Source organism: Candoia aspera, chromosome 12 (assembly GCF_035149785.1).
Source record: "Candoia aspera isolate rCanAsp1 chromosome 12, rCanAsp1.hap2, whole genome shotgun sequence".
In the NCBI taxonomy this organism is placed as follows: domain Eukaryota; kingdom Metazoa; phylum Chordata; class Lepidosauria; order Squamata; family Boidae; genus Candoia; species Candoia aspera.
Window position 1 is genome coordinate 6,543,558 of NC_086164.1, and position 27,310 is coordinate 6,570,867.

The 27,310-nt window shown below is 41.0% G+C and overlaps 1 protein-coding gene across 5 annotated transcripts in view; it reads left to right on the forward strand.

Moving 5' to 3' along the window:
- The window catches only part of GRIA3 (glutamate ionotropic receptor AMPA type subunit 3), a 121,664-nt gene that overhangs the window by 11,300 nt on the left and 83,054 nt on the right, over positions 1–27,310 (forward strand). For all 5 annotated transcript variants that reach the window (XR_010068639.1, XM_063313337.1, XM_063313335.1 and 2 more), the window contains exon 3: positions 21,086–21,325. Coding sequence is in view for 4 of the 5 variants with exons in the window: in XM_063313337.1 (XP_063169407.1) it covers positions 21,086–21,325 (240 nt within the window). In the remaining variant the exon portion in view is untranslated. The remainder of the gene's footprint in view (positions 1–21,085; positions 21,326–27,310) is intronic.

A 27,310-nucleotide genomic window follows, 5' to 3' on the forward strand; every position in this document is an offset into this window, starting at 1 on the left:
TTCTCTTTTCCTTAAAAAACAAAAACAAAAACTGCTAGAAGCAGAATCTGTTGCTTCACATAGAATGAGAGCTGGTAAGGAACATAAGTTGATGGAGGGGTTCTCTGCATAGTATTAGATTGTCCATTCCTCTGAAGGAATGCCAAAAGGAGCTTCTGGAGAGTCCAAGGGGTTCTGACTCCAGACATTGACTTGGTTAGATACTGCCATGCCTTAAATGACTATGGCATTGTCTTTCTTTGGCCCATTTTTGTTTTTGTTCTTTTGTTTTAGTTTTGCTTTTTATCAGCAGCCAAAAATGCCACTGATAGCCAATGTTAGTCCTGGCCAGGGTGTTAATTATTTTTTTTAATGATTGAAGTAGTTAACAAGAAGTATAGATACCTACTGTGGTAGGAAACCAAAGAATATAATTTCAAAATTAATAATTATGATAAGAATAGAAAAGAGGAAAGAAAGGGAAAAAAGGGGCTGGAAGCCAAGGGCACAATGAAGATGACATTGCACAATACGTCCAAATCTTTGCAAGTCTTTGTTGATAACCCTCCCCCAGGTCAAATATTGACAAACAACACATATCACCAATACATTGGTACAATGGTGTTGTATAATAATTAGGCTGACTATATTTCCTTGAGACAAAAATGGGGCAGGCCTGGGCAATGGGCTGGATCGGCAGGCAGGAACTTCTCCAGTTTTCTCAGGCTGGGAATCTTCATTTGCGAGAGGCAAGGCTGGGCTGGAGAGTCTAGTGAATGGTTGTCCCCGACAAGCCGTTCCTCCTCTGGCTGTGCTTTTACATTCTTCCTGCCATTTCAAGGCAGGAGCCAATTGATTACCACCTATCAGCTGATCCTGTTTTTTTCTTTTTAGGTTTCCTGCTGGGTTGAGCTCTGCGGCTTTTTTCCCACTGTTTCTGCTGAGCTCCCCCTCCTTCCACTCAAAGTCATACTGCCTTCTGACAGGTTCGCAGGGACTTTCAAATTTTTAAGTAAGGTTTTTAAGAAAACGGGACAAAATGGACATTTATATTAAAATGATGGGACGGTCTGGAAATGTTAAAAAAACAGGACTGTCCTGTTCAAAACGGAATGTATGGTCAGCCTAATAATAATTCTCTTAGCCAGCCCCTATAGCTCATAAATGTATAGTTCCTGATAACTCAACAGATTCCCAATGTTGAGGATGTAACCTAGAAGAATGGCAGCATCTTTAACAGAGTGCTCAACCCAGAATCATAAACTAAATCTCTTATCCAGGTTTGCCACTGACCACTGGTTGGTTATGTATGTATGTATTTAGCTTTGGGAATCTTATAAAATACAAAGGGAAAGCTAGATTCACCCATGGGCTAAACCATGATTGACAGCCAGTTTGGTGTAGTGGTTAAGGCATCAGGCTAGAAACTGGGACACCATGAGTTCTAGTCCAGCCTGAGGGATGAAGCCAGTTGGATGACCTTGGGCCAGTCACTCTCTCTCAGCCCTAGGAAGGAGGCAATGGCAAACCAACCTTGCCAAGAAAACTGCAGGGACTTGGTCCTGTAGTCACCAGGAGTCAGGGCTGACTTGAAATCACCCAAAACAAAAACAAGCTACTCACCATGAGTAGCTTGACCAAGGTTTGTTTAAATAAATCACAGTTGGCAGGCTAGCAAAACCAGTTAAGCTGTAGTAAACTTTGGTTGGCAAACTGTAGTGACTATGTTCCTCTTGCCCATTAAGCCCAGATCTGACTAAAGCATGTCCAACACTGTAGACTGTAAGCTCTTTGGGGGCAGAACCCCTCTTTTTTTCCTTTCTTGATCATTAGATTTATATCCCCATTGGGGAGATGGGTGGTGATATAAATTTAAATCATCATCATCATCATCTCACCTTATTTCCAGGAGGCCAAGGTGTCTCATGTTGGTATCTCCTTTCAGTCTGTTCCCCCAACAAAGACATGTAAGGAAGATTGAGCTGAGTGGCAGCAAGTGACCCAAAGTCACCCAGTGAACTTCCAGGGTGGACGGTGGACTAGAACCTCATCCCCCACCCCGCCCCGTCCAACACTTTCACTGCTACCTCACCCTGGCTCTGCTCTCCAAGGGTCACAGCCCTGGTTCTTTAAAAGGCTAACTCTCAGGCAGCTAAACCAAGCCTTTTGGATTACAGCTATAAAGGGCCAGTGAAACCAGCAGTGGTAAAAGTTTGCCAGACTTTTGAAAGAGCTTACATCGATTTATGTTTTCAGTCTGCACTTCTTTTTGTACAATACCACTACTGGGAGGTTCTGAATGATGCTGTCCATGAATGCCATAAAAATACACTATCTCCCCTCTCCCTTTTTATCAAAATGATGTTTGTGGCAGCTGTGATCAGAGAACTTTCAGTTGATTGCGTGTGCTTGACATCCTTAGAAACAAAGGAGCATAGGAGATTTCAGTTTAAGAATCAAATGGTGAATATAATATTGTCAAAAATGACATGGAAATAGAGTTTGCCCTTGTGACAGGCACCCCCAAATCCACTGTTGGCTGGTACATACTGAGTAAACCAAGAGATCAAAGAACTGAATTTAAAAATAAAATAAAATAAAATAAAGTTTAAAAAAAAAACCATTCTGTAACTTATAGATTGTTATTTCCTGCCAAAAATATCATCTGTTATCTTAAAGCAACACTCTTCTGAATGCCCCCACCCCCTTAGCCAGAGTTGCTGGGAGTCAGGCAGAATATAATGTATATTTAATACATTATTATTATTATTATTAGCCAATCTGCAACTCAATGTGACATTATCATAATACCTCCCATTGTCTCTCTTTGACTCTTGGTTTGCCATTATTGTTGTTGTTATTGTTATTATTAGTAAATGGTATTTTAAGCTGCCATCCTTCAACATGAATTTCAGAGAGAGACCACCAGAATGAAATGGAGCTAAATTCAAAGAAATAGCAAAACCTTTGTCTGCTAATATGGGCCCTGAATAGAGACAGTAGCTTTCCGTCCCTTCCCACAATCAATTTGACACTGTGAAGTCAGTTGCCACCAATTACTGTTGTAACAAAAAGTCGCTTGTGTTTACTTTGCACACCTTCACTTTAATTGAACTGTCATGTCCCGTCACTGTCACTTAACTCCATTGCTTCTCTCTCCGTATATATCCCTGCTGCAATCAAGAATAGCGGCTTTTGAATCTGATGAGGTTAGATCTAGTCTGTATAAAGTTTAATGCCGTAATAATTGTGCTCAGGTTGGAATCACACAACAGTTCTGACCCAGTCTGAAGTTCCCCTGGGAGACCATTTAGTCTTGTTGAAGGCACACAATCACCAATGTCTTTGTAAAAGGGAGTAGAGGTGTACGAAGAATGGCCTTGAAGAAAATATGTGGCAACTATTAGGAAAACATGAACTTAGCCCAGGAAAACAGGAAGGGGTGAGAAAGAAACTCAGTATTGACCCTGTTTGATTCTTTGGTATAAGAGGGAAGGAAGGGGAAACACTCACAGGCATTCAAGTTCCTGTTATTATACCCAATATCAATAAAGTAGAGTCCTAGTATTTCTTGTGTCTGTTCTCTGACCTGGTCTACTTCAAAGGGCTGACAAAGGGGGATTAGCAGTTTTCCACAAGCTCCCAGCCATGGCAGAGGTGAATGGGAAGTTGTCCCTTCTCAGTTCCCCTTACCACGTCCATTGTTTCTTGCAGCTTGTGTTTCTATAAACCTCTACTGCAGTGTTTCTCAACCTTAGCAACTTTAAGATGTCTGGATTTCAACTCCCAGAATTCCCCTTGCTGGCTGGGTAATTCTGGGAGTTGAAGTCCACACATCTTAAAATTGCCAAGGTTGAGAATTTCCTGAGCTCATGAGGAAAGGCTCCAGGATGCTTCTCTTCAAACATCTGCTCCTTCTCCATTTTTTCCCATAACCATCTCTTTAGCCTTGTCTCAGGAAAAATGTTCTAGCAGTAAAGCAAAGAGGAAAGAGACAGAAGAGTTGGGAGATGCGCCAAGCTGTGCATTGAGATGGAGAAATTTTGTCCCCAGATGTTGAGTTTCAGCTTCCAGCATCCCTAACCATTGATCATGTTGCTTGGAATCAGTGATAACCAAAAGTCTAATAAAAACTGGGAGGGCCCAGCATAGATCTTTCTGGTTTGTTTTTGGATGCTCACTAATAATTTTAAAAGAGTGTTTTAGAGGAAAGTGATGTCTGTCTGTAAAATGTGCTCTGGTTAGAGTTTTCAGCAACTCTTGCTATCACCTTTCTGAAAGACAGAGGGGAAGATGCAGTTGTGTTCAGTTTTGTTGAAATGGGCCCTTAAAGGTTCAGGTATCCTTCACACTGTCATTTAACTAATCATGTGTGAATCTATTTCCAAGCTTCTTCACTCACCTTCTTCTTTTAATCTTGAATCCTCCAGGGAGATGCAGAGCAGATGGCAAAATGGCTGCCATTTCTCTGTCTTTATCATTTGCAGTCTGTTTCTCTAAATCAGATTTTTCAAGCAATGCTCTCTCTCCCCCCCCCCCCCCACACACACACACCACCCTGCCATGTCCCTCTCTCTAGAAAACTTCTGTGGAGGATACCAGGAGAAAGGGAATCAGACAGTATCTCTAGGATACAAGAGGCAAGATGCACAGAACACTCCAAGGCAGAAGTTCTCAAATTCTGCAATGCAGCAACTCCCCTAAAATGAGAAACGAACTTGTGAGTTCCTCATGTGCATAAAAGTAATGATTTAAGCAAACACTGGCTCAGGTTGATCTGTGAATTCAGCCAGGGTTTCTACTATGATGTGGCAATGTCTTTGTTAAGGTGAGGGCATGTTGTGATTCTTCTTGACAAGGAGCTCTGCATTGCTTTGAAGTCTTGACCAGAAGTTCCAGGTTTTGTGGTGCCTGATCCTTCTGGTGCTCCCAGGAGCTTCCGACAAGCTTCTAAGGTGAAGAATCATCAGGAGAGATTTTGGTGCATCAACCTCTATCAGGCATTGCTGCTTTAGAAGATATGTCAGAAGAGAAGAGAAGCCATGGGGCAACTTTGTTTTGATCTTAGAAGTTAGGAGGTTTCATTTCTTTGCAAAACAGCTTAGAGGAGGTGTGCTTCATGTGAGCCCTCACTGAAGTGTGAAGCTCTCTTTCAAGTTCTTCAGAGCCCTTACAAATTAAACATAGTGTTTTCTCATGTGCTGCTGGAGCTAAGATGCCATATACTTGAATTTTATATCTAAGCATTCTGAGTTTTACTGAGGGGCAAAGCCATTATGGCAAACAATAGGCAATTTTTGTTCCATTTGGAAACGAGATATAATTTATTGCCTTGGCTTGGACACCTTGGTGGATTAGATAGAAGAGATTGGCTATGTACTGTCAGGTTAGGTGACATCCTCTTTATATTTGCTACTTGCATGAAGCTTTGATGGTTGACTGCTGCAACTAGAGTAAATAAATTCTTTTGTGTCTATTCTGTGGTGTGCATCCTGTATGTTTACCTGAACAAACAACAGTTCCAACCAAAATGGGAGACTGTTGTCCTCATCCGTTGTTTCTCTCACCACTCTTTCTGAGTCTTCAAGAACAAAAATGCTTTGCACAAGCTCCAGATCTGTAACAAGCAGGTGGTTATGCATCACAGCACAAGAAAAGGTGCTGCATGAATTAATTGGCAAACTTCAATAAATGTTATGATCACAACTGCCAATGTTTTGCTGGAGTGTTTCCCCAACTGAAACCATGCAACTGAATATTTATTTATTTATGTGTTTATTTATTAAATAAGGATACCAACATAGTGAGTGTCAGGACCTCTGAGATTAAAATGCATATCCAGATTTAACAGGTCACCTGTATTGTCCAGTTATTTTAAAAGCAGACTTGAGATTGTATACAAATATAGACTTGGTTTGAGTAGAATTGTTGAGGTCAGTGCAGATTAACATGTATATTAATTAGAGGCAATGATATTATCCATATTTATTGCAGTCTTAAACAAAGGAAAGACTAGACATACTTGCAGGGGACCCACTGAAATCAATTATGTAAGTTCAACCTGGCTTCCTTAGTCTCTGCCGATTTATTTATTTAATAAATTTATTCACCGCCCATCTGTCCCCAACGGGGGGACTCTGGGCGGCTTACAATAAAACAGGATGAAAATATAAAACCATTACAATTACAAAATACCATAAAAATATAAATATAATAAAATCTACATGGCGAAGAGATCTTAATCAGACCTTCAGTGTGGTAGGTCCCTCCGGATCACTTCATGGTGCTAGCCATCCTCAGGTGTAATTATTTGCCCTCCCGTTCCAAGCCTGCCTACAAAACCAGGTCTTTAATCTTTTGCGGAAGTCCAGGAGCGAAGGGGCTTGTCTCATCTCTGGGGGAAGGATGTTCCAAAGGGCAGGAGCTACAGCAGAGAAGGCCCGCTTCCGAGACCCCGCTAGATGGAATTCTTTTATGGATGGGGCTTGTAACATGCCCTCCCTGCATGACCGGATGGGGCGGGTCAATGTAATAGGGATGAGACGGTCCCTCGGATATCCTGGTCCCATGCCATGTAGGGCTTTAAAGGTGGTAACCAACACCTTGAATTGTTATGTGAGCAAATCTTGGAGCACCCAAGATTGTCCACGTGGCCACATTCTGGACCAGCTGTAGCTTCCGGATATTTTTCAAGGGTAGCCCCATGTAGAGCGCGTTACAGTAATCTATATGGGAGATGACCAGGGCATGAGGAAGTTGGAGTCGAAAGGATTCCAAATGAAAAAGCTGAATGTTCTGTTCTTCCTCTGGAAGTAAGTTCTGGGAAGCTGCCAAACCATGCCAAAAATGGCTGCATTGATTGGCATTATGGAGTTCTGCAGAAAGTGTCATTCTCATAATGGTAGTTTTGCAACAAAATTATTATGACATTTCAACATGATGGAAACTTTTTGGAAAACTCTGGGGTTATCCCCAATGTTTCAGGAAAAGGGCCTCAAACAGGAGTCTCTGGAGCCTCAAGGTGTGAGTCTCAACCTAAAAGAGACACTACTTTTAAGGGATTCCCTAGAAACTTGGGAACAAAATGACTCTTTGTGGGGTGCTTCATAAAGCCATTAAGTAACTGTCTGTGGCTCTAGGATGGTTTGCCAGTTGGATTATAGGAATTGTTTCCCAAGTTCTGCATTTAGGACAGAGGCAATGGTCTTGTCCACCAATAAAATGATATGATTTTTGTATCCTACTTTTTGGTCCAGATGGATTCCTTGCAGTGCAGAGAAATGCCAGTATAAGAGTTCTCCGTCTCTGCTCAAATCCAAAATGGTATTTTTTTCCTAATTTCATTTTATTCTGCCAGCCAAAATTACCACCAGTAGCAGATGGACCTCGTGTTTAGTTTTCATAACTTCTGTGAATGGAACACCATGCTCTTAGGAAACAAGGAAATGCCCCATATGGTCTGCTCACCCTGTCTAATCATTTGATTGTAATCTTGTCAGTAGAATGGCCTGAAAGGGGAAAGCTTTGAAATCAGGAAAGAAGAAAGGAAGCCAAAGGGAAGGAATTTGCACTTTTTCTCCAAAACAGTCCCTGATCTGAGTTTGGGGAAGGTTTTTATGCAATGTACCAGCTTCTCTGTTTATCACCGCTCACTCTGTTTCCTTCTAAAACCTATTTCTGCTGCTTCCTAGAGATGGAAGACCTGGGGAGTAAATTGCCAGCTGTGGTTGCTGCTCCTCTGTGCTTCCAACACTTAAAGTTGCTGAGGTTGAGAAACACTGCCTTAGAGGGATGGGCAGTATATGGGCAGCCAAAATTGGTAGGATACAGTCTATTTTTATGAGACGTGGTTGAACGTTTCCCTAATTCATAAACAAGAGCTCACATTTCTAGAGCTGTATGCAATCCCATTGGGGGAGGGAAAAAAATTCTCAGATGAGGCCGATACCATGAAGATGGAAGAGAATTTGGTCTAAATGCATAGCAGGGTATATTAGTAGATTTGGTGTATTTCAGCTGGCCAAAGCAGAGAGACAAATGTCACTGGGAATGCAAAATAGGATGAGCAGATGCTTGCTATGGACACAGAAATCTCTATGTGCAGTTTTTTTCCTGTTCATTTTCTCTCCTTGTGTTGCATAAATTACCTAATTTGTAATAGTCGTCTAATTAGATCTCTCTCTCTCTCTGTCCCTCATGCACATGCACATACACACACACACACACACACACACACACTATAAATAGATGGTGTAGAATGCAGAAGTTCAAATGTGTCTCAGCTATAGTTTATTGTGTTCATAAGTAGACATGAGGGTGGAAGGCAGGAAGTGAAGAACCTCAGCCAGACAGGTCTGTTGTCTTGCAAGTCTGAAAGCACAATTCTCCCGTCTCCTTTACAGCCTGAGAAACTGGGGAGGGTCCCTTCTGAGTCTCTTGTGCCACCCACTATCCAGTTGCAGGCTAAGCTGTCTCTTATCTGACCATTCCCTTGGCAGCATCTCTTCTCCCTGTCTCCCAAGGTTTTTCCCACATACCGTTACAGAAAGAGCCCTAGGATTTAAACACTAACACAGACATACAGACATCCCTCTACCCCCAAGCTGTATTCCTCATTTCTGTAGTAACCAATCTACTGCAGAGGTTTGACTTCTTCTAGTTTGCAATAAAGCCTTTATCTAACCTTGGAAGTTCTACTGATAGGTAGTTACTCTCTTTCTCTGTGTTAAGTACCTAAAGAGTTGTGTCGCAAGCCATGCCATATGAAGCCTGATGATACCCTTGTGACTTGCTTAGGTAAATTTGAGTTGCCTAGAGAAGACCAGACTGGGGATGGACAGGCCTGCTCCTTGGCCACAACTTGTCAGGACTTTCTGCTGCAAAATCCTCTCCTGCTGCATCTTCTAATTCTTTCAATATTACTTAAAGACATTCTCAGATACTTCCAACCACAGAATTTTATGGATCGTTTCCATGAATGCCTCAATACCATAAATTGCTGTAGTGAAAATGGTCTCTGTGCATTAGGACCCGGGTACTTCTACGGATCTAGAAGATTCATATTTTGCTCTATTATCATACCTTGCTCTGGGATTATTTTATAAAATGGAGGAATGTGGTTAATTTTCTATTCAGAGGTGCAGTGATTTTAGATTCTAGACTGATTTGTTTTAGGCTCTTCCATCTGATTTGGAATCTTTCTCTATCTTGCTATTTGCATGGGCAAAGAATGCTGGTGGTGCAGTCCATTTACTGTTCCTTACCAGCAGGATGAGTTCTATCTATATGTCTTTTGCAATCAAAACAAAGGTTTGTTTCCTTTCAGTTTCTTGGGCTGTTGGTGGCCTCTGCTGCTATCCTGACTGATAACCAGGTTAGTTGGTTCTTGGGGGTGGGTGGGGAGGGGAATAGTCACACAGTTTTGTTCAAAAATATTAAAAATGTGCAATGAAAATGGCAACTCAACCCCCCTCTTTCTATTTGTGAGATAATTCCTGGGAAGTGAAGTATTTTATTGTGCCTTGTTTGAAGAGATACTTCACTGAATCACTTCATCTACTGGTAAAATTGCTCAGTTCCAGTTTGCTAAACAAGTGTGAAGGATACTGTTATCTAATGCACATTGGATGACACAAATGCCTGCTTAGATGGGAGGTGGCATTGCGGAAATTCAAGAGAGGGAGTATCATAACTTCCTTGGAAGGATCTTCATCTGAGTAAGTAAAACAGGGGATAGACTAGACCAGTGTTTCTCAAACTTGGCAGCTTAGCTTGAAGATGAGTGGTCTTCAACTCCCAGAGTTCCCCAGCCACTTATGCTGGCTGGGGAATTCTGGGAGTTGAAGTCCACCCATCTTCAAGTTCCCAAGGTCGAGAAACACCGCCTTAGGGTAATGTGCAAAGAAGGTCCATCTCTTTTCTGTTTTAAGAGAGTGGTTGACTGTGTAATAATGTACTGAGTCTAATGGCTTGTGTGCCAAAGAAATAACAATGTTGTAAGGTAAGCTTGTAGCGAGAAAAGGGGGCTTTCCTGTAGCCTTTTGCTGACCTCCTTGGTTGGATGAGGGCTTGAATCTCATTCTGCTGGATTTCAATGCCCCTTGTCTTTACCCCACCCCCTTTTGGCAGATACATCAATCTGTACTCTGCCTCTTCTGATGAAGTGTGATATATTCAGGAAGCTCAACGCCTTCCTGTTTCTGCAATCAGATGTTCATTGTCTGATTGCCCTCCTTGTTTTTCGGCATGTTCATTATGAATACAGTACTTCAGTCATCTCTTTTGTTATGTGCCAATTAACTGAACCTGATAAATACTGATTAGGCATAATGTACATTGGGAAAACTTTTATAATCCTGTGAATGGGTTATTTTTTCTTTTTTCTTTTTAATTTAGAGGAAGATGAATATGTAGGAAGAAATCTTTTTGAGCGCTATCATTTTTGGTGCTGAATGCATCATCTGGAGCAGACATCACTCATCTCCAGATGTTTTGGATTGCAACTGGTCAAAACTGTTAGGGATGATTGGAGTTAGTAGGATGCAGGGCTGAACATGGGCCCCTGAAAGATATGGGTGTGGCCCCCTAAAACCAACTGAGAATATGCCACCAAATTGTGGTTTGAATGCAACAAGAAAAAATATATGAGGGAAAGAGATGCATTGTGATGATGAATTTTCTTTAATTTCAGTCAGGTCCATTTTAATTTTCATTCTTTGTCCTGATCTCATTTACATGTTGGAGTACACTGCTTGGCATATCTGTGTCACTGCAGTGCTCCATTTAATTGTCTGGTGAGGCCCATTGCCCACAAAAGATTATGTACCCTGACCATACATCTCAAGTCCACTGGGCTGGAGGAAGCTGCCCTGGATTTTGACTTGCTTGGAAAGGATGTGAACTCAGCAACAACAACAACAACAACAACATCTTGTTCTCTGCTGGTGAGGAAACTCTCATCTATTTTCCCTGGTACTTCATTTGCCAAAAATCACACCCACAACCATACCTCAAACCCTCATTTAATGGGCTATTTGGGAGGTGGGGGTACATTAAACCGGAATGTCCATTAAATCAAAATTATCTTGTTTGCATCAGTTTCCATCATTTGCATAATTATGTCATTATGCAAATAGTCCAGTTACATCATTTGCATTAGGTTACATTATTTCTGTAATGACGTTGTCGCACAAATGATGTAAATGGACACAAATGATAGAATCTATCAGGCTACAATCAACTTTGCCCATTATTTGGGGGTTATATATTTGGAGGAAAATGCCTGCAAAGCCTGCTGAACTGAGGTCCATTAAACCCAGGGTTGACTGTGGGTTGTTTTTGTGTTGAGTGATTTCCCTGTTCCCCGTGGTCTTTTGAAGAAAACTTTTGTTCCTTGATAGTATTCCAAATTAAAAAGATGGGCTGCTCAGTCTTGCAAAATTCATTTTAGAAAATAATGGCTAGTAATGCCTGGAATGGTTGATATTCAGGCAAGCTAATTATGAGCCAAACCAGACATTGAAAAGGAAATTGGCTGGGCTTCTAATCGGCTTTGCTTATAACTTGCACAATTCCTTTTTCATTTTTGTTTTACCGTCTCTCCAAATTCTACATTTAGCACTATCCTTAGTTGAAATAACTGCTCATTTCTTATCCTGAGCAGTGGAAAATTGGAGCCTTAAGGGTGCACAAAAGCTAATAGTGATGCTATCTGGCCAATGTTATGAGGAATGCAGGACTGTCACTGAACATGGTTACTCTTAAGTTTCATAAAACAGAAATCTTTGTATTTAATCAGGCTTGGGGGAGTTTGCAGCCAGGAGAGGAAAAACTAGTTAACCAATAACTGTTGGAACACAACCTTGACTTTTTCCCTTTAAGGCATGAAGAGATCTGGGGGGAAAAATCCCGAATTCTTAGTTTATTAGAACCAACCCATTGCTGTAAGAGTTGGTATGAAAAGCAGAGTTAGCTGTTTAGAGTAAGCTCAAGACGGAGATTGCAAACTGAATGCATTCGTCACAATGAAATCTTAACCCAGCTACATATTTTAGAATTTTTTTAAAAATCTTGATTAATTTCCTTCTGAGGCTATGGGAAGATGTAATAACTATATCTCTGCCAGGAAGCCTTTCAACAAGGGTGCTTTGGGAGTTTGATGGAATCTCGCTGTGTCATTTGAAGGTGCAAGTTCAGCAATAGCTCCCTGTGGCTTTGCTCACTTCTAAGAGATATCTTGGAACAGATCCCTGAATGCATCATACAATGTTGCATCAAAGCTTCCTGTTAATAGAAATAAACTAGAATTGTTATATTACATCCTCTGTCTAGCAGGTACCTGACATTGCCAATTGATTTTCTTTTTGTTTCTTTCCCCCTCTCTGTGCTATAAAATTCTTGTTTAACTGTTTGCTTGTTATTTAAAGCATCGATCCAGGGTATGAATGCAGTATGCTGCAGTTGAAGCTCTCTTTGTATATATGCATGTTTGTGTGTGTATGCACACACCTGCACAAAATGCAGTTGAATGAGAGAAAGAAGCATTTGGCATATAAATGAGTCTTAGAAAACATCTAGTCTTTGAGATCTATACAAAATGGGGAGAAGTAGGTACAAGGATCTTAAGAGAGATGACAGCAGCCTTCCCCAACTTGGCCAGGCTGGCTTATCATCTGTCAACATAAGCAAAATAACAGCTTCTATCATAATCTAAACTACCTATTTGCATAGCCCAGTTTGTTGTTGTTTATTCGTTTAGTCGCTTCCGACTCTTCGTGACTTCATGGACCAGCCCACGCCAGAGCTACCTGTCGGTCGTCAACACACCCAACTCCCCCAGGGATGAGTCCGTCACCTCTAGAATATCATCCATCCATCTTGCCCTTGGTCGGCCCCTCTTCCTTTTGCCTTCCACTCTCCCTAGCATCAGCATCTTCTCCAGGGTGTCCTGTCTTCTCATTATGTGGCCAAAGTATTTCAGTTTTGCCTTTAATATCATTCCCTCAAGTGAGCAGTCTGGCTTTATTTCCTGGAGGATGGACTGGTTTGATCTTCTTGCAGTCCAAGGCACTCTCAGAATTTTCCTCCAACACCACAGTTCAAAAGCATCGATCTTCCTTCGCTCAGCCTTCCTTATGGTCCAGCTCTAGCAGCCATATGTTACTACAGGGAACACCATTGCTTTAACTATGCGGGCCTTTGTTGTCAGTGTGATGTCTCTGCTCTTAACTATTTTATCGAGATTGGTCATTGCTCTTCTCCCAAGGATTAAGCGTCTTCTGATTTCCTGACTGCAGTCAGCATCTGCAGTAATCTTTGCACCTAGGAATACAAAGTCTTTCACTGCTTCTACATTTTCTCCCTCTATTTGCCAGTTATCAATCAAGCTGGTTGCCATAATCTTGGTTTTTTTGAGGTTTAGCTGCAAACCAGCTTTTGCACTTTCTTCTTTCACCTTCATCATAAGGCTCCTCAGTTCCTCTTCACTTTCAGCCATCAAAGTGGTATCATCTGCATATCTGAGATTGTTAATGTTTCTTCCAGAGATTTTAACTCCAGCCTTGGATTCCTCAAGGCCAGCTTGTCGCATAATGTGTTCTGCATACAAGTTGAATAGGTAGGGTGAGAGTATACAGCCCTGCCGTACTCCTTTCCCAATCTTAAACCAGTCCATTGTTCCGTGGTCTGTTCCTACTGTTGCTACTTGGTCGTTATACAGATTCTTCAGGAGGCATACAAGATGACTTGGTATCCCCATACCACTAAGAACTTGCCACAATTTGTTATGGTCCACACAGTCAAAGGCTTTAGAATAGTCAATAAAACAGAAATAGATGTTTTTCTGAAACTCCCTGGCTTTTTCCATTATCCAGTGGATATTGGCAATTTGGTCTCTAGTTCCTCTGCCTTTTCTAAACCCAGCTTGTACATCTGGCAATTCTCGCTCCATGAACTGCTGAAGTCTACCTTGCAGGATCTTGAGCATTACCTTACTGGCATGTGAAATGAGTGCCACTGTTCGATAGTTTGAACATTCTTTAGTGTTTCCCTTTTTTGGTATGGGGATATAAGTTGATTTTTTCCAATCTGATGGCCATTCTTGTGTTTTCCAAATTTGCTGGCATATAGCATGCATTACCTTGACAGCATCTAGCATTTAATATTTTACTACAATTTATATATTGCTTATGAGAGCCAGTGTGGTGTAGTGGTTGAGGCACCAGGCTAGAAACCAGGAGACCGTGAGTTCTAGTCCCACCTTAAGCATAAATCCAGCTGGGTGACCTTGGGCCAGTCCCTCTCTCTCAGCCCTAGGAAGGAGGCAATGGCAAACCACTTCTGAAAAACTTTGTCAAGGAAACAGCAGGGACCTGTCCAGGCAGTCTCTGAGAATTGGACATGATTGAATGGAGTGTGTGTGTGTGTACACACAGTATGGAGTGTGTGTGTGTGTGTGTATACACACACACACACACATACATACAGTGTATGTATGTATGTATGTGTATATATATATATATATATATATATTAATCTAATAAAGCTCTAAGCAACTTCTAAAATAATACATACATTGGAGCATACGTTGTAATAAAAACAGTGACATTAAAAACTTAACATAACCAAACTCCTCCTCCTCCTCCTCCTCCTCCTCCTCCTCCTCCTCCTCCTCCTCTTCTTCTTCTTCTTCTTCTTCTTCTTCTTCTTCTTCTTCTTCCTATTAATCATCACAGTGAGGAATAACACTCTTCATAACTGCCAAATATCTATGGCAAGTATGGCACTTTATCATTTTACGTGTCCTCAGAGGCTTTCCAAAAGAAGTCTTTTCTAAGTGCCAGCAGATTTGGTGCCGATTTGACCCCGGGTGGAACATGTTGCAAAGAACGAAACCGGCTCTGTTGTCAGGTAAAGTGAGGTATGCAGTTCAGAAGCAGGTGATGGATGTCAGCAGAATCCGCCGTTCCCTAAACTCTCCTCTGTTGAACATGCTTTGTAGCCTCCTGTCCCCAGGAGCAGTGAAGGGTGCTGCCCCTTCATTAATATAATCCAGCTGCCAGCCCATTTTGCCTTGGTACCTGGAAAAGAAGCCCAATCTTGCTGGAATGTTTCAGGTAGCAATTTTTGTGTGTGTGTGTGTGGGAGGTCTTGACTAAACAGAACCCCCCAAAATCCATTGCAGCATTTTCCCAACTAAAAAACATTTCCCAACTAGACAGCATTTCCACCACCAATCTCAGTTTTTTTTTCTGCAGCTCAGATACCTTAACGGTAATAGATTGGCCTAGCTTTGTGTTTTAGCAAAGACATTCATCTATATACAGTTCCCTACCCTTCTTCTTCTTTCCCCCCTCTCCCTCTTTTTTAATCATCTGGCCATCCTCTTTCTGAGACTTTGGGAGTTGATGAGTTGTGCTTTCTGGCTGGCAACAAGGAACTTTCACATGCACAGAATGGAAGATTAGATCTAGCTGTGCTGTTCAAAACAGGCTCCACAATGGCTTAACTGCTGGTTAGCCGTAAAAACCCTAATCTGTTTGCTTAGATACCCCAAACTGGGATATTCCCAATTGTTGGGCCTTCTGATTTATTTCCAGGGGACTAAAGAATGGTGAGTATTAGACATAAGATCCTCAGGTAAAAAGTGTAGGTTCCTGTTGAAATAACAAGAACAATAATGTTAGTAATATCAATATTATTAGTAACATAAATATTAATATATACTAAGATTTCTGTTTGGGATTATAACAGAACTTTCACAAATTACCCTTGTGTCTAATTTGCATGACCTGTCATAGCCAGCATAGAGCACTTTGCTCTTGAACATGGTGTCCCTTCTCTGGCCTGTCAACAGATGAGCAGAATGATAGTTGACTCTTGCCTCAGAACTGATTGTGGGGCAACAGGATAATTAAGGTGATGAAGATACCTTGATCAAAGTATCATACAAAGGCCAAGAGCAGCTCTTGTCCTGAAAAACAAGGTTGTGTACTTTTGTTCCAAAGATCTTTCTGGATATCGGCTTTGTGATCAAGAAAGCTTTTCTCCAGGCCTTCATATGCAGGTCTCTGCTCTTAGTGAGGTGAAGGAGAGAAGAAGAACATTTCACTTATGCCAAGTCAGGCCACTGGTCCTTTTAGCTCCCTATTGTCTCCTGTGAGTTGAGTTGGACATAATCCTAAAACATATTTTAGCATTAATAAAATTAATCTTCGGAGACTTCAGATCCACATGTTTCCCCTTCCTTCATATGGTCAGGGGGAAGAACTTAGAAGCTTTCATTTCCAATTTAGGTTAAATTGTAGGCTCAGCCAACAGCTGTTAATTCTAAAACAGTTTCTGCAACAAGAGAACTTCATACCATACTTTGAAGAAGCTGGCTTGCTTCAATAAACTTTACATATCTATAAGATTAATCATGGTTCAACATTACAATTAAACTCCAGGCTGAAGTTCAAATGAAATCAATCCACCTTTCACTAAACCGTAGCTTGCTTAATCACAATGGGTGGGTCCACACAACATGCTAAATCAAACAAGGTTCATTACAGGTTAGAGATGTAGCGATGCTCAAATGTAATGTTCCATGGAATTCCTCCCATTGACTGACAGCTTTTCTCCAAGGTTTCCTGTGCTAGACTTTCCCATGTCTATCTTGGAGGTCTTGGAACCAAACATTGGACTTTCTATGTTCTACCATTGAGCCCCAACCTAAATCTAAGTTCTCAGTGTGTATCCAAGCTAGACTGATAACCAGTTTCTCAAATCTTCTAGGATATTTTTGAACAACTGCAATGCTCATAAGGATTCTGTCGTTGCACTTTTTGTGTAACTGTAACATTTCCATTTTAATGATATCAGAGCAGAAATTAAAATTACATTTCAGCTATTGGTAAAGAGCTCCTTCCCTCATTCATGGGAGGAAAAGTCCCAGCTTACCTAGATTAGTATGCATGAACAAAACACAGGTGATGGAAAAATGGATGTGGAATTATTAAGTGTTCAAATGAAAGGAGGGGCCTGGAATAAAAGAAAGAGAGAAAGAGACTACACTGCACTTTTGTTCAGATTTAGCAGATTGTAGACCAAACCACCAATTTCACTCATTACTTTCTTCTCTCCTCCCAAATATTTGCATAATTTGCATTCAGGCAATTGCCAAGAGGGGGGGGGAAAACCCCAAGCAGAATCATGACTCAGACATGACATAAATTTTGGCTTTGTGAGCAGACCTCCAGAATGCAAAAAAACATATGCCTTTTTTAAACATTATTCCCAGATTTCTTGTGTTGGTCTGCTTTAGTAGTACTTAAGGTGGCTTACTAGCAGAAAATGAAACAAACTACTAATTACAAGAAAACATAAACAATGCAGGTCAAATGAAGCCACAGTCTGCTGCCAGAACAAACTAATTCACCAATGACCCAGAGAAGTGAATCTGTTTTCATTTGTTTTCCCAATAAAAAAAAGAAGGCTTCAAGAAAAATTCTGGAGCAGAAGAGTATTTCACAAAGGCGTCTTTCTGCATCATTACCTGCATAGGTACTGACCAGCGTACTTAAATAAAATACAGTGGCTGAAAAACCTCTTGACAACTCAGGAGGTTAATGCAGAAGGAGGTAATTCTAGAGCAGCCTTTCTCAACCTTTTGACCCTGGAGAAACCCTTGAAATATTTTCCAGACCCCTGCACATTCAGCTCAAATATAGGCCAGCAGTTACAAAATTATTATATTCATTTTGTGGGTAGGCCTGTATAGATGCATTAACAGTGTTCTTCAACTGAAAATAAAGAACGAAACTAACCTCTTTAATGTGAAGTTGCCTGAATTTGAAATAATTTTTGAAATGAATTGTGATCAACCAGGGAACCCCTCATGATCTCTTGCGAAACCTGAGGGTTCCATGGAACCCTGGTTGAGAAACTCTGTTCTAGAGTGATTTTCCTGAAAGGTGAGAATATGTTGTATAACACAGAAGCCTAAGTAACTTGTTATCTCATATATTTGTCTTCAGACTCTTGGGAATTACTGATAGCCCCAAATACCTCTCACATCCAAGGAATTTGCTAGTTCGTGCTGTTTACTGACTAATCCCTTAATTGTTTTTTTGAAAGTGTCAGTTGCTTCCCTAAGACGTGGCATTCAGATAAGGCGGCCTTCTGAGGTTTGTGACACTCTTAGATTTATTTGTGGAACCTCCCCCCCACCCTCCCCCATGAATAAGAGTTTTAAAGTGGGAGAAATCTCACAGGGTCATCAAATGTGGTGAGCTTTTGATGTTCTTGTATGGGATCTCGGGAGACTTCAGGAGAGAAAGTTGCCATTGCAGAAGATGTTAATCGTCTCCCATGAGATTTCGGCATTTGCATGTTGGAAATGTGGGAGCAAAACTTGTGACCTTGGGTTCTTTTGGCTTTCTGGAATACAGTGTCAACATTCAACCTCAAGACTGCAAGCAACTGTAATGACAGGGAGAGAATCTCTGCACATTCTGAGGGTCGACAGCCCTTCCCTGCATTGTCAAAAGGACAATCCTTCAATATACTGGACTGGAAGGGCTAAAATAAACAAGATTGGTGTCCTTATTTTATGTAGGTTTTAAAAAATATCAAGCCCTCCTGAAATAAGTACCTAATATAAGTGCATAAAATTGGAAAGCATTTCTAAGGAGCCGTAATTATTGAGGAGATGAGGCTGTTGGGGCCAGGATTCCTTCTAAGGAAATGTTATTACTGTTTGCTCCATCTTGACTTACCAAAATTGCTTATTTAACAACCCATTTATGAGCTGCTTATTCTGTCCGCAGCATACTTCACATCGAGGCAAGGGCCTATTAATGCTGCTCTCCAACCACCACCACACCACCCTGACTTTTTCTGAACTCCAAGGAGGCAGAGGAGAGAGATACTTGGCATTTTTATGCCCGCAAGCGAGAAGACCATGTCAAGTCCACCAGAGTTCTGAATATTAGCGGCTGAAAAGCAAGAGCAAATGCCGTTGTGCTTATTCCTGTTCATGAGTAACCCTGTGACTATGGGCTGTTTAGAACTGATGAGCCTTTTGCTCTAATGCTCTTCCCATCCTAAACGTGAATGTGCATGTGGAATAGGGATAACAGCTGAGACCGATGAGCTGGGAACTTTGGTTCTCCTGCTAGAGAGAAATGTGATATAAATGTAACACAGTTGCCTCCCAAGAACATCAAGTGATCCATCCAATATCCACTAATTTGGAAGGGCAGGAAGAAGGAACTTAGAGGTTAAACACTGGAATGTTGATGTGTACTTCTCTGACTTATTTTGACTTCAGTGGGCGATCTACTGTTGTGTTTAAGATACTTGATGCTGGTCTGCAGTAAGGATTCTAACCTAGCAAGCTGTGTCTGGGAGTCTTCTGCAAAGTCAAGCCAAATGCTAAATAATGGGTTCAGTGTCTGGAGAGCTGTGATATAATGCAGAGCCCTGGTGTGAAGCTTGTCAGAATGAGCTTGCAGGCAATCATAGAATCATAGAGTTGTGGAGTTAGAAGGGACCACAAATTCATCTAGTCCAATCTTCTACAGTGTGTAGGAAAACCCGTTAAAGCAGCAGCTGCTTCTTAAAAAAAAAAATCTCTAAAGATGGAGAACCACAATTTATGTAGATAGACTGTTCCACTGTTGTACAGATCTGATTGTTAGAAGGCTTTTCCTTGTATGCAAATGAAATCTAGGTAGCTGCAACTTAAACCCATTATTTCTGGTCCGTTCATTCTGGTGAACATCAGAACTGGTTTTCTATGAAAGTCACATGTGTTCCCTACAGTATTTTCCAGGCTTTCATCTGTCTGTCTGCCTGATGTTAGATTTGACTCCTGGTGACTCCATAGACAAATCTGGAGTTTTCCAGGCAACATTTTTAGAAGTTTTTTGCCATTGCATTCTTCCTAGGGCTGAAAGAGAGTGATAGACCCAAAGTTACTTATTGTTTCCAGTGTCTAAGGCAGGACTGGAACTTACCTTGCCCCACATCCAGTCCAATGCCTTAACCACTAAACCAAACTGGCTCCCTATATATAATATACTGTATATTATCATTATATAATATAACATATAATGTAATATATAATCACAGTGACCATACGCTGTCCTTATTAATTTTCTTGGTTTTGCTCTTGAATTTTCTTTCGTAAAGCAAAGTTACAAACATAAACAATTTTTTTATTGCCACAGACCTCTTTCAGATTTGCCCATTTTTCAGGTTTGCCCTTTATTTTTTCGAAGAAAATATGACCACTGTATATATAATGCCTGATTAGCAGTGTACCGATCAGACGCGATCCATTTGGAATAGTTGATTCTATTTGAATTGTCAAACCAATCTGAATTCAATTGTCAGCTCACTTTCAAGATCCAAATCTCCAAATCAGATTGCTCCAATTTGAAAAGTCAATTCAGTTTGGAAAGAACCTTTTTGTGCCAATGCAAAAAAGCCATGAGATTAACTAGGAGGCAACCAGGTGTACCATTTACATGTAATGTTGTCCTTGAATGATAGATGTTTGAGGGTAAATTGGATTGTTGATATTATGGATGTAATGAATCCTTTGCAGATAGTACTTGGAAATGCAAAACTATGAAATCACTGTGTAGTTTGTAGTACTGTATCTAATTGATGTAACTATTCCACCATGTATTTTGCACAATAAATATATTGTTACTAGGAAGTAGTTGGTTCCTAATACCAGCAGAGATTACACTTATGAAGAGGCTAACACTTGATCTTCATAATCAATGCTCAGAATCAGGTGCTCCTATACATCAACACCAAAAATATTTTTTTTCCAGCTGTTTTGGAATACAAGCGTAAGGGAAAACTTGCTCAAAATTCTCAGCAAATTTTGTAAAAGAAGGATACGGGCCATTCTATTTTAAAATGTTGTTTTCTTTGTGATTTAATGACAAAGCTAAGGGCAATCGTTGTTGTTCCTTGCTTTGCAATGAAAACAATTACCATGTGCTTTGCTTTTAAGTAATCATAATTGCAACTTCTTGATTTTCCCAATGTGTTGGAATCATTCCTCCTGGACATCCCTCAATGGTAATTACTTTGTTCTTCTGTTTCCTAGTCTGTTCACAGTTCTCCAGGGGAGTCTATGCCATCTTTGGATTCTATGACCAGATGTCAATGAACACACTGACGTCTTTTTGCGGGGCACTGCATACGTCGTTCATCACGCCCAGCTTTCCAACTGATGCTGAGGTGCAGTTTGTCATCCAGATGCGTCCGGCTCTGAAAGGAGCCATCTTAAGCCTTCTGACATATTATAACTGGGAAAAATTTGTATACCTCTATGACACTGAACGAGGTAAGAATACACTTTTTCCAGTTGATTTCCTTCCTCCTGCCTCTAATGCAGAAAACAGACATATTTTGATAATAAGAAGGATCTTGCTAAGTTAGACCTCAGCGACTGATAACCACTGACAATCAAATCTGGAGGTGTCATCTACACCTTCCAGTTGTAAATGCATCAAAGGATTCTGGCAGGAAAGGTAGATCTGAGAACCTTCAGATAATGTTGACTTACACTTCCCAACACACTCCATTATTCAGCATGCTATCATAATTGTTATCTACTGTATATTATTTTCCTCCAGGAGCTTGGCACCTTCTGTGAGCTGATCTTATTCCCATAAAAGTCCTGTCAGATGAGCAGGGATGAGAAAGTATGGTTATTCTAAAGATCCCCATTGAGTTTCCATGGCAGAGGGTGGACCTGAAGCCGGGTCTTGTCAAGCCTTATCTGAAATTTTAACCAGAGTGCTGGGTTCTCTGCTGGATGGAGTTGCCAGTGGTAGTAATACAGCAACATTTTGAGGGGCATGAGCTGCCTGCTGCTCAATTATGGAATACATTCCATTCAGGTAGTGTCTTCTTGAAAGAATAAAGAGGAATCTGGTTGTTGATGGAGGAGATAAGTCAAGCAGTGGCATTTCATCTGCCAATCCGGTGATGTAAATAATACTCTAAAAAAGCACTGGGTCTTGTCATCGATCCATCATTGCTCTGTCTTAGCCTATGCCTTATAAGTTTGGCAGAATGAGTTTCTTGTCAAATGTCGGTAAAATGCCATCCTATAACACTCAGCAACAACATGGCAGAGAACTTCGGAGCCTTCCTGTGGGCTGCTTTTCTAGCTGTGTGATCACTGAACTTTCCAAGCAGTCTTTTGGTTCTCCATAAAATAAGCCTCGCCCTTATTCAAAATGACTAAGCTGAACTAAGCTGAAAAGTGGCAAGAGTGTGAAAATTCAGAGATCTGGGGTTCTTTTTTTATACGTTGGAGTTAGGGAGAAAAAAAACATTACTCTTCTGCAGAACAGACCCTAAATGAAAGGTACTTGAACTTCAACTAATGTTTCAGAACCACAGTCCAAAAAGTAGTGGAACCGGGACAAAAATGAAATCAAATGTAACTTAACCTGTAGTTGCATTTAACTGAGCTAAAGTTGATATGATTGATCTGTCATTTATTCCCCTTTTCTGTAGGAGTATGTGTATGAGGCAAACTCTCATTTGAATGGTTGATTTGGTTTAGAAATTAATTCACTTTGATTTGCAAATCAGTTTAATTTGATCTGGAAGTTCAAACCAAATTCTTGAATCGATCTGATTCCGCTTTCTGGATTGGTGTGTAAGAAGTCATTTTTGTTCCCCACACCATCACACAAATCAATATGAAGGTTATGAATGGTTGAAGGAAGTCAACCATTTGAATTGGCTGTCTGATTTGATTTGGAATGCCAATTTTATTTATTAGTTTGATTGAATTGCTTTGGAATTGAATTTCCAGATCAAATGTCTGCAGCATTCCTACTATGAATATACAATTTCTGGTTGCAGTCTTTAGGAGCCTCTGATGCATCAAAGACTTTTGAGGCTGTTATGAGGCCTTGGTGCCTTAAGCTGCACCCCTCAGCCCCAGATCTTTTCTTCTAAAGGGTTGCAATAGACTTTGTCAACATCTTAAACATCTGGCAATTTGGGGCAGTCGATCCTAATGCATTGTAATGAGTTTTCAACCAGTTTTCCAGAGCCTCTCCAGTCATAGTAGTGAATGATTGCTTGAATTAGATAGTGGAATAAAAGACTGCACATACTGTATGTTGCTGCCAGGATGCCATTGAAAGGGAAAGGGAGGGGGAAGATCCTGGAACTGTCATACTTTTTAATAATTTGCACTGTCAATTTTTTATTGCTTCGGGGCACAAGCACTACTGGAAGACAATACAGAACAATTTTCTGTCAGTTCTGGAAATATATTATCATTTAAATATCTCTTCTCTCTCTCCACATGTGTAAACATTATTAGCTTACTAGGGTGTTGTTAAAATTGGACAATCGGTGAGAAATTGCAGGGAGCCATTTCTTCCCCGCTTAAATATTGAGTTACCGGGGAAATTACGTTTGCAAGTTTTTTCATTGGAAGCAGTTGTGTTAGCAGCTGCCAGAGAAAAGGGAAGCCTGAAGCTCAGTCTTAGAGGGTCTGCAGATTGGAATGATCCCTATTTCAGATGATTGGAAGGATGGTAAATTGTTGGCTGGCTGGGGAGGGACCTACAGCACAGTGGCCCTATAATTTACTTCCTTACTTTTGTGTCCCATTTTAAGGTGGCTAAGAAGCAAGCCTCAAAAATGGCTTAGCTTGTCTTGGTTTTATATTGGCTCGGGCTACCATGGTTGGGGGTTTGAGGTTAGGTGGTGTCCTGGAAGACATTGCTTTACTTTCCTCTAGCTACATGAATTCACTTACCTCTTCATTAGAGCACTGCAGTTCAAAAAAAGGCCCATGCAGCAGACTGATTGGACTTTGAAGAAGCAGGGATAGTAGTGATGCTTTTGAACTTTGGTGTTGGAGAAGACTCCTGAGAATATCATGGACAGCCAAGAAAATAAGCAAATGAAACATTGAACAAATCAACCCAGTGTTCTCACTAGAGACACAAATGACCAGGCTCAAAGTATCCTACTTCAGACACATTATGTGAAGACCCAGCTCTCTGGAGGAAGCTCTAATGCTGGGAAAGGTGGAAGGAAAGAGAAGAAGAGGATGACCAGCAGCAAGGTGGAGGGACTAAGTTACAGTGGAAATGGGTGTATCTTTGGAAGATGTGAAGGACCACGTTAGGGTCAGATCATCTTGGAGGAAATCTGTCCATGTGGTCACTAACAGTCAACACTGACTTGATGGCACATAATCATAATGAAAAAAACTAGGCTGATAGCCCATAAAATCCAGAACTCAGTATATTGAGACAATAAAGTTGCTCTGGACTTGCTCTTTAGAAACTGGAATTCAGTTTATGGCTTAGTCTTCTATCTGAATCATGGCAATATAGTTGGCTGCCCATGAAGCCATGATAAACCAGCCATGGCTTATCATAGTCTGTAAGCTCAGCTTAAATATCACGTCAGTACCAGAGTTTGATTGAGGTGACCAGGAAAGCTGTGGGTAGAGTGAGGATCAAAGAGGAAACCTGGTGGCAGAATTAAAGCAACAAACCAGAGTTCAAGAGTGAAGGACAAATAGAGTGCCCCAAGCCTAGAACATAGTGCTCAGCCTAGTACAGAAAGATCTCTTTGTGTCCTTGCACAATAAATGAGGAATACAGCTGTGAGAACTGCCATGAAACAAGAGGTGAAAAACCTCCAGATCTTCCTCTGCATTGATCAGGAGAGAAAACAGAATAGTAGGGAGTATCCAATAGAAGAGAATATCTGCAGCTCAGGGTTGAACTGTGAAGTTCTTGGTGCTTTCTGATGATGTTACCTGGTTGGGTAATTAAAGGTCTGCAAGCAAACAATTGAGCTCAGAGAGCACCAAGGACTCCACAGCAGGGAGGATAAAGGGAAGGTGTGCTAGATGCAAATAGTCCTGGACAGAGGAAGCCCAGCCCAGTGCTTGGAAAAACGTGGCCACTTGAGAATCTGAGCCACATGCAGTTGATAAGCAGGCTCCCATTTTAATAGATTCTCATTTAAATTTTAATGAGGCCATAAATATGCATGCTTGAGCTACTCTTTGCAGGGTAAGATAAAGCAAGTTTAATTTTCATAGAGTATATAGCTCTCTAAATAATTTAAGTAAAGGATACTTTCCTCACTGTGCAAGTTGGATTATAGCTCAGGTCTGCTGTTAAGAACAAACTCTTGTGCATCCAGGATGAGATGAAGTACTCACTTAATTACTGCTTCCATCCCCACCCCCTGGTTGTTCTGGTTGTTTCATAGAATCAGAATTGGGTCAGGGTTAGGCTCTTATTGACATCAACCTGCTAGCTTTGTCTAGGAGACCCAGAATTAGAGGACTGTTTTTGTGCTGATGTCATCTGAAGTTTTATTTTTCTCTTTGGCACAAACTACTTAAAGATCCAGGTCTGCCTGAGCCCCTTTCCTAAAATTCCTCTGAAACCACTACAGGTAGTCCTCAATTTATGACCATTTGTTTAGCAACCATTTGAAGTTATGATGGTGCTAAAAAAAAGTGACTTACGACCAGCCCTCGCACTTACAGCCATCTCAGCTTCCCCACGGTCATGTGATCAAAATTTGGGTGCTTGGCAACCAGCTTGTATTTACAACTGCTGCAGCATCCCAGGGTCATGTGATCGCCATTTGCGACCTTCCTAACCAGCTTCCGACAAGCAAAATCAATGGGGAACCTCGTGATTCACTTAACAACTACATGATTCACTTAATGGCTGCTGCAAAAAATGTCATAAAATTGGGAGTGGTCATGTGATGCCTCACCTAATGACTGCACCACTTAACAATGAATTTTCTGGTCCCTATTGCGGTCACAAGTCGAGGACTACCAGTACCTTGTAATTTTATTGCAGTGAAAGTGGGAAATGTGTCAGCTCTTCAAGGTAGATCATGTCAAAAGAAGCTATCGCAAGAAATACTAGGATTCTCCCTTTCTGATACAGGCTATAATAACAGAATCTTGAAAGCTGACAGCATTTCTCTATCCCTCTGTCTTATACCCAAGTCTAAGCTGATGTTTTTAATCTCTGTACTCATCTACAAAATGATTAAATACCTGGGAAGTAATTTTATTGGGAAACCTATCATTCTAGGAATAGAAATTTCTGGAGATCTGTGGAAGGTATTCCTCTGGACTATACCAATCCAGCTGTGACGGGGCTGGTCTGGCAGTCTCCAGTATTCTAAACCACTTGCCACTTACCCTACCCATAGGGATGCACTGGGGGAATTTTTCAGGGATTTTTTTCCCCCTCCACAGCCCCCTCCTGCCCATCTGATCTTGCTCATTTTGGAACTTGATTATAGTTTTGCCAGCTTCTCCTTCCACATCAACTTTGGTCCTGTTCTTCTCAGCTTTTAGAAAATTATCCTGCTGATGGACAGACAGGTGGACACTGTCCCAATTCTCTTTCCATAATTCCTTTCTAACATTCCATTGGTTCGGAGAGAAGGAAAGAAATAGACCATGTACGTACCTGAAGGGTGAATAGGGCAACTGCAGGGGGACCTGAAAAATCTAAATTTAGAAGAAGGAAGAGGACGTGGATTATTTCCAAACTGACTGATCAGTGAATATGAATGTTCTAGTTGGTTTCCTCATTCAGAGTCTGGTGCTGGTGTAATAGCTTTGCATCTTTCATCGCTTGTCCCAAATTCCCATACATAATGACAATATAACAGACTGAGGCACTCATGAAACCCCTTCTGAGTTCATCCTACTCTTCGCCCATTAAAATAAATAAATAATGCAGTGAATTTTTAGAGCGGCTGTGAGTAAACGCTGTTACAGTTCCTTTCATATATCAAGGCGACAGAGAGAAGATAAAACTGCAGGTGCTTCATCAAGTATTGCTGGGTGGAAGACAGGAGTTCTGTACAGATGGAATAGGCAGGGGTGGATGAATTCCACCATCCAGGCTTTTATTAAGGTGCCCAAAGCAATGCACCCGCCAAAGATGATGGAATCTGAAATCTACATCAATTGTTAATCGTGGCAGGAGTCCCAGCTGATTTCAGTCAAACTCTTTGCTTCAAATGTAAGAAAATGACTGAGCATTTTACGAAAGCTTTTTCAATCACGTACTTTATACAGAATTTTTAACATTGCACAGGTTATCTGCTGGATCCAACCAGGCTCCATTTGTTCACCATATTTTTTTTTCCCCCACCAAGAGGTCCTTGGAAGTTTGTTCAGAAGAACTTGAAGTTGGCCTTCATCTCCTGCTTTGTGCTTCCAGGAGTGTCCTTCCTGCTATTTTTGATGCTTAGTTAGTCTTGTTTCTCATGTAACATCATCCACCCA